Source organism: Propithecus coquereli, unplaced genomic scaffold, assembly GCF_000956105.1.
Source record: "Propithecus coquereli isolate 6110/MARCELLA unplaced genomic scaffold, Pcoq_1.0 Scaffold108, whole genome shotgun sequence".
In the NCBI taxonomy this organism is placed as follows: Eukaryota; Metazoa; Chordata; class Mammalia; order Primates; family Indriidae; genus Propithecus; species Propithecus coquereli.
Genome location: NW_012134747.1, coordinates 2,669,474 through 2,677,419, shown reverse-complemented (window position 1 = coordinate 2,677,419; position 7,946 = coordinate 2,669,474). Strand labels below are relative to the sequence as shown.

Sequence of the window (7,946 nt, the reverse complement as noted above, 5' to 3'; positions counted from 1 at the left end):
TATATATATATAAAATCTCCCTTGTAAATCAGGGAATGTATAGCATATGAAAGTTGATGTCACTCGTTATAATAATCAGTGCTGTATGAGGACTTCCTTGAGAAATGATGAAATGCCCGACTATAGGGTGATACTCTCCAGGCCCATCTTGAGAGTAGATGACAAACCCTACCTATCATTTTTTCCTGCTGTCACCCTTTATCTTAGATGACTCATTACCCAAATAATAATAATACCTGTCCTTCTAAGGAAGAGTAGCCTGTTTTATATGTGGTTTGTGTGCTTTGTATGGGACTTTATGCAAAATGCTTTCACAGGGTTAGCGGTGGCCGGGGGCCAGTGGCCCCACAGAATTGGAGGCATTCAAGTTGGAAATGGGTCACTACTACTTCAAGAACATAATAATTGATAATGTGGCCAAAGGAGAATCATGTGTACCCTCCCAGCCCAGCTTGCATTAGCCTACTGCTTCTTTTAGTTTAAACTTGATGAATATTTTTAATTTCTGCTTCCCTATTCTAGGGTATAAGCATGTAACTTCCAATCATTCCTTCCAAATGCATTTCATAAAAAATAGGAGCATAAATATCATTCAGCCAGCCTCTGCATTATGGAGATCTTTCAGAAAAAGGAGACCCACCTTCCCTGTTGCTCTCTATTTTTCATTTAACAAAGAATAAAGCAGCTCTTTCAGAAATTTTTGCATAGGATAATTGGAATTTAAATTTAATAACACCCTTGCCTAACTGGTTTTAAAAATGTAATTGTTTTTAGCATATAAATCTCTCACTTGAAGCATTGTACTATGGCAATTTCATCATACATCTCTCTGCAAGTGTTTATTGAGTGCCTGTTCATTCTTGGCATGTTGGCTTTGTGAGGCAGGTAGAAATTGAACAGTCAACCTTAGTTTGACTAATAACTAAGCAAGGGAACTCAGGGAGATCCAGTAACTGAGTAAATGGAAGCTAGGTAAATGTTATTGACGGCTTAAGCATCTCTCCAGCCAATCAGCCTCTCTCCAGTTCTATACTGTGGACAGCTCTGCCCTTACGTATAATTGTTAAACCCTACATCTCTTGGCATCAAAAAAAAAAAAATACCTTGATGGCACCAACTTCTCTCTTCTTTCATAATCATTAGCCATAATTGCTAAATGACCTGTCTTCAAATTACCTGATACCATACAAGATTGTTCTCTGTCAAATGATACTATAGTATATTGCATGTAACTATAGTCATGTGATTTCAACTCATCTCTTCCTGGAAAACCTCTTACCAAAGATTTAAACCACATGGTGTGTAAACCTATGGATACTTAATCTTTAATATGGAGACTAACAAAGCTGTTTATTTGTTCTCACCTGTTATTTTTCTCTTTCAGTGTGAATGATATCACGGCTGTTGGACCGGCACATTTCTATGCCACCAATGACCACTACTTCTCTGATCCTTTCTTAAAGTATTTGGAAACATACTTGAACTTACACTGGTCAAATGTTGTTTACTACAGTCCAAATGAAGTTAAAGTGGTAGCAGAGGGATTTGATTCAGCAAATGGAATCCACATTTCGCCTGATAATAAGTATGACCCCTTACAGAACATCATATAATCTTTCCTCGGTCATGGTGCTTGCCAAATTCTTTACTTTACTTTTTTTTTCTTTTCAATGTGAAAATAGCTTTCTTGACATTTTCTGTATTTTAGATTATATTTTTTATATATACACTATAATTATATATATTTTGAAGATTTATTTATATGCTCTGTGTCTACTATATGTATTTACATATAATATATAACTTGTGGTATATAATTATCAAATTTAATTTTATAAATGTAAATTTTAAAGTGTGATCCTATTTATGCATACATATTCAAGTATCAGGTAGGTGTTTCCTTTTAAATAAATATATCATTGTTTTTATTGGTTACATATTATTCCATTACAAGGAATAATTCCTGAACTAATTTAACCAATCCTCTATTGATGGTTATATTTTTTTCTGTATAAAAACCATTTTAGGAACACACCTTTGTTTTATACCAAAGACTTCTTCTTCCCCCTGCCAAAGAAAAAAAAAAACCCAAAAAATTTACACTTCTCATTTACCACTGAAACTTATCCAAGTATTTTTTAAAGAAAAACTCCCTAAGAGAGCATCACAGCATACTAGTTAAACTTGCAGATTTTGGGCTCATATGGATCTGGGTTCAAATCCCAGGTAGGGCACTGCCTAGATGGTATTATGAGCCCCTTTGCACATCTATACAAGTGTTTCTGTAGAACAAACCTCTAGAATTAGAACTGCTTGCTCAAACAGTGTGAATCCTTTACATTTTAACTTTAATAGATATTGGCAAATTGTCCTCCAAAATTATCTGTTTTTATATGCACAACCACCGCCTCTAAGAAAGGATATTAAATTCTTTATTAGCTTTCTCTTCTGCCTTAGCACACCAAACAATTGAAACTACTACAAATATAACATAAAATAAATTTGGCATCCCTTGACAACTAACTGTCCTTATTTTCATGATGCAGTTTCTCCTCCTTTCTTGTTGATTACAGAAAATGAATGTAGAATCATTTAATTTAAATTGTCTCTGACTGACCTGATCCAACCTCTCCCGTCAAATCTGTTTTTCTCCTCAACTCTCATATTTCTATTATGAGAGTCAAACTTTCCATCCACTCAAGCTAAAAAAATAATAACGATGAAAAGTGGGATTCAGCTTTAACTTGTTCTCTTTGACCACTCCCATCCAACCTGGGAGCAAGTCATGTTGCTACTGCCTGCCCCTGCTTTCCCCACTGACCCCCCTTTCCCACTGAGACCTACCTGGCTTAGGTTCTCATCCTCTCTGGCTAGAGTAGGAGACTTTCTTCCAGTTTGTTTTCTATCCATTTCCATTTTTTACACTCTTGCCAACTTTGTCTTTCTGTATTCCATTAGCTTTTAAGGGCTCCCCAGTAGGGAGCTGTCTTCCTCTTCTTCAAATTCTCATGCTAAGCACAGTGTCAGACGCAAAGCAAGTGCTCAGTCATTGTTGAACAGAACTGACCATTTGTTATGATGCCACTTTGTTGTTCTAAAAACTCAGTGGAATCCGATTGCTTGTCAAATCAAGTCAGGCTAAGGGGTTGGACTTTATTTGATAAACCAGCTCCAACTTTCCTTTTCTACTGTTTCCATCCTTTCTATGCTTTAGACAAAGAACTCTTGATTTTGCAAACATTCCTCCCTCATTCTTGCTCCTGTGCCTTGCTTGTGTGTTTTCTTCTGTCTCCAAAGGTGCTTCATCCTCACATCCTTGAATCTAATCTCTACTTCCATAGCCCCTGCAGATGCTGCTTCCATGGTGAGCCTTTTTGTGTATCCAAAAGTCAAATATTTCTCCAGTCTGTAGACCGCAACTGTTTCTCATAGTACTCATCATGCTGTATTAGGTGTTGAATGTGTACAAGCCAGTCTGATTATCCCAACACATTATAAACTTTCGAGGAGAGAAGCTGTGTCTTCTTCATGTTTATTTCTGCCCAACACTGAGTTCCTGGCTTTTTACACATGATAATTGCTCAATAGAACAGTTGCCATGGAACAGTCAATCCAATGAGTAAAATTACCTTAAAGTAGTTCATTAATCCACCCTCCTTAGATATAGATTATTCTGAATAGATACTTATCTCTTACTTTTAAAATTCTCCATGTACTAATAAATATTTTGTTTAATAAGTATTAGTAAATATTTTAATAAAATATGTTCTATACCATATATTTCTATAGGTAAACAAAACTTAGAAATATGAAATTACATTGTGCAATGTAAAAGCTTTTCTTATGTAGCCAAACATTTGTTTTATTGTCATTTCAATGGCAAATATCATGGACTTTATATTCAAAATGATGTCCTATATTACTTTTTTGTTACAAGCCTTTTGAAAAATAATTTAATAATTCCATGATTGTTATAGCGCCACTGAATTGATTTTGAAAGCTTACTTTTTAAATAAAAATTGACCTTTATCAAGCATTCCTTGAGGGCCTGCCATTGATTAACTTCTTGGCAGGTTATTAAGACTTATTCTTTCATACTGTATTCATGAAGCTTTATATTGGCATGAAGCTCTAACCAGTGTGTCCTTTCTGCAAAGGTATATCTATGTTGCTGACACATTGGCTCATGAAATTCATGTTCTGGAAAAACACCCCAATATGAATTTAACTCAACTGAAGGTAAAATATTTCTTTTTAAAATATACAGAGACATTAATCTTTTATACTTTGCAATTACATAGTTATATTGTATTATAACCATATCACACTCAGAACAATATGGATTCTAGTGTAGTTATTCTGGGTTTTTAAATATTACCTCTCTACAACTGGAGAAAGCTCCTGTTCCTAGTGATCACAAGGACCCTCCATGATTACATGCTGCAGCAGGTTGAGAGTAATATCTGCATCAGATTTAGGGCCCATTCCATGAAGTATTGATAGCAACCAATGAATTCCAATAAGAATTTCCACTATTGAAAAGACTAATAGATGAATTCTCAAATGAAGATTTATGCACGTTGTCAGTTCTTTCAATAATAAATGAAGGTAGAAATTGGGTTCCACACCATTATTATTTTTTTCCTGCTTGACAACACATATTTTAGGTTGATTAAGAATTTCCTATCTTGCTTTGATTGAGTTCCTTGAACTAACTGATCCTTGTGCATCTTTTAAGGGAGAGGAAGTTCATTTTTTAGAGAGATTTTTAGAGAGATTGATTATCACCCTAACTTTCTTAATTTCAGGGAAGATGAAAAGTGGCTTCAAACCAGTTTATTAAATTTATTTTAAGCAATGTTAGTTTGGGAGGGTGGAAGCAGGGAGATGTGTATAATTTTCCCACACGCATAGAGGCAGGAAAGGTTAGCTCTAAATTATTTAATCAAGCTTCTCGTGTCATTTAGATATCGACATTTTCTCATTTGGAAGGTACTCAAGTTGGATACACTGGTGGATAATTTATCTATTGATCCTTCCTCGGGCGACGTCTGGGTAGGCTGTCATCCCAACGGTCAGAAGCTCTTCGTGTATGACCCGAACAATCCTCCCTTGTCAGAGGTTTTTATATTTTCAGTTTTTCAACCTTAATTATTCAAGTCCTTTTGAACTAATAATACGATAAACTGTCACAGGGATGATTTGTTTAGTTCTTTTAAACCAATAATACAATAAACTTACGTAGTGGTTTTGTAATTGCTTTAAGCCAATAATTGGCAGAATGTTACGTTGTTCAAATACTTCAGGAAAGGTAATCTTTTGATGTGTTCAGTTATGGTGGAAACTAGTTAAAAAGCATTTTTTATAAAGACGTGCCCTTCTTGGGTGGTATACTGGCAATTTTTAAAATATCTGGTTTATTGTCAGCTCACCCCATGACATGATTTTTGTTCATGTTGAAGTAGTGGGAAAGTGGGCACATTAATGTAAAAGTATTTCTATTAATGCTGAATTGCTATAATAACTCTAAATCCTGTGTTGGCATGGAGTAACTAGATGGTTTAAGAAAGTACTTTCTTTGAAGGTTTGAGAAAGTACTTTAATTTAAACATTAAAAAGATTAGTAACTGCTGTTTTCAACAGCATGCCCTCCTAATCAGCATGTCATTGTGGAAGACAGGGCTTACTGGTGACTGAGTGACAGGGGTGTATGGTGGTTTTATATTAACTTTGTATCTTCTGAATAGGTTCTTCGCATCCAGAACATTCTATCTGAGAAGCCTACAGTGACTACAGTTTATGCCAACAACGGATCTGTTCTCCAAGGAAGTTCTGTGGCCTCAGTATATGACGGGAAGCTGCTTATAGGCACTTTATACCACAGAGCCTTGTACTGTGAACTCTAAATTGTATTGTGCGTCTGAGAGTGTGATAACTTCTCTTAATTGATTTTCTATGAATTGCTAATTCTGAGGGAATTTAACCTGCAACGTTGACCCAGAAATATGTGGCATGTATAGTTAATTTTATTTCAGTTAGGAAAGGCCCCTTCAGTTCTCATAGCACTTTTAGCATAAAAGGAAAATGAACAGTTTTTTAAAATGCCAAGCAAGGGAGAGAGAAGATGGCTACTTTGCAGTAAAGTGAATACACTTTGCACAAAATAAGCCTCACCTTTGCCTTTCAACTGCCGGAACATAGATTCCACTGAAACAGGGTGGATTATATTTCTTTAAAATATGAGTGACCTCAATTCCAGCCTTGTGACAACATGACTGTTAAGAACTACTGATAGAGGCTGGGCGTGGTGGCTCACTCCTGTAATCTTAGCACTCTGGGAGGCCGAGGCGGGCGGATTGTTTGAGCTCAGGAGTTCGAGACCAGCCTGAGCAAGAGCGAGACCCCCGTCTCTACCAAAAATAGAAAGAAATTAATCGGAGAGCTAAAAATATATAGAAAAAATTAGCCGGGCATGGTGGAGCATGCCTGTAGTCCCAGCTACTCGGGAGGCTGAGGCAGGAGGATCGCTTGAGCACAGGAGTCTGAGGTTGCTGTGAGCTAGGCTGACGCCACGGCACTCACTCTAGCCAGGGCAACAAAGTGAGACTCTGTCTCAAAAAAAAAAAAAAAAGAACTACTGATAGATAACATGCTTTGACGTTTTATACTTACATCTTTGTTTACTATTAAAAAGTTCAAATTATATTGAAGACTAACCAAAATCCAAGTTTTGTCTGTGTTTAATTCTCAAGCCACATCCTCAGGGGGAATGGGAAGACAGCTGCTTCCTTGTGGGGTTTCTTTGGGATAGGCAGGCAAAGCCATATTAATTTTTCTCACTGAAAACTGAATGTGAATGGTCTCTTTATTTGAAAAAATTAAAATGAAAAAAATCAACAAAATACTGCAACTCAGATTCTCTAGGGAGTGTTCCATCAGTCTCTTCCTTAATGGGAGCTCACCTTGGACACAAAGAGGAGATAAAAGGTTGGAGCTGGAAGGTCATGCTACCTCCTCATTGAACAGAACTGTGAACTGAAGCCAGGAGAGATGAAGTCAGTTGTCCAAGACCACCTGGTTAAACAGCAGCAATGCGAGGATCAGCACCAAGGGTGCCTAATTCACAGAGGGAGGGTTTTTTCTGCTCACTGTATCTCCATAAAATTATCTTAAGCTCCAGAAAGAGATTTTCGTGTGTTTCCCCCCACCCCATGATAATTTATCAAAACACTTTACTTCTTATGCTGTTTTGCCATCTTCATCACCATCATCAAAATATCTGTCAGTTAATTATAATGTGCCCAACGCTGCAATAAAAATGTTACATTCATTATTGCATTTAATCCTAATTGCAGCCTTGAGGGAGTAGGTATTGATATTAAATCACTATTAACATTTCACAGGTATTCAAGGTGATACACCAAGTAAGGGCTGGATGTCAATCCATTTTTGATGCCAGTGCCTGTATCCTTAACCACTACATGATGCTTCTGCCATAGAACAAATGAGTATTTTGTTATTTACTCTTTTTCCTAATATTTATAGTTCCTTCCAATTTTTTTTTAAGATAGCAATTTGAGTTCTGCTTTCAGATGAATCATTTAATGGCTTTTTTTTTTTTTTTTGAGACAGCGTCTCACTCTGTCACCCTGGCTACAGTGCAGTGGCATCATCATAGTTCACTGCAACCTTAAACTCCTCGGCTCAAATAGTCGTCCTGCCTGAGCCTCCCGAGTGGCTGGGACTAAAGGTGTATGCCATCATACCTGGTTAATTTTCCTATTTTTGGGAGAGACTCAGGCTGGTCTCCAACTCCTGACCTCAAGCGATCCTCCAGCCTCGGCCTCCCAAAGTGCTAGGATTATATGCCTGAGCCACCATGCCTGGCTCATTTAATGGCTTTTAAGTGTAAATTGCAGAAGTATTCTTTTTTTTTTTTTTTTTTT

At 36.7% G+C, this 7,946-nt stretch overlaps 1 protein-coding gene across 1 annotated transcript in view; it reads left to right on the top strand.

The window, feature by feature from the left end:
* The window catches only part of PON2 (paraoxonase 2), a 26,514-nt gene extending 20,443 nt beyond the window's left edge, over positions 1-6,071 (top strand). The window contains exons 6-9 of the mRNA XM_012647764.1: positions 1,385-1,585; positions 4,158-4,239; positions 4,993-5,121; positions 5,748-6,071. Of these exons, the coding sequence (XP_012503218.1) occupies positions 1,385-1,585; positions 4,158-4,239; positions 4,993-5,121; positions 5,748-5,906 (571 nt within the window). The 3' untranslated portion in view covers positions 5,907-6,071. The remainder of the gene's footprint in view (positions 1-1,384; positions 1,586-4,157; positions 4,240-4,992; positions 5,122-5,747) is intronic.
* The last annotated feature ends 1,875 nt before the right edge of the window (positions 6,072-7,946 follow it).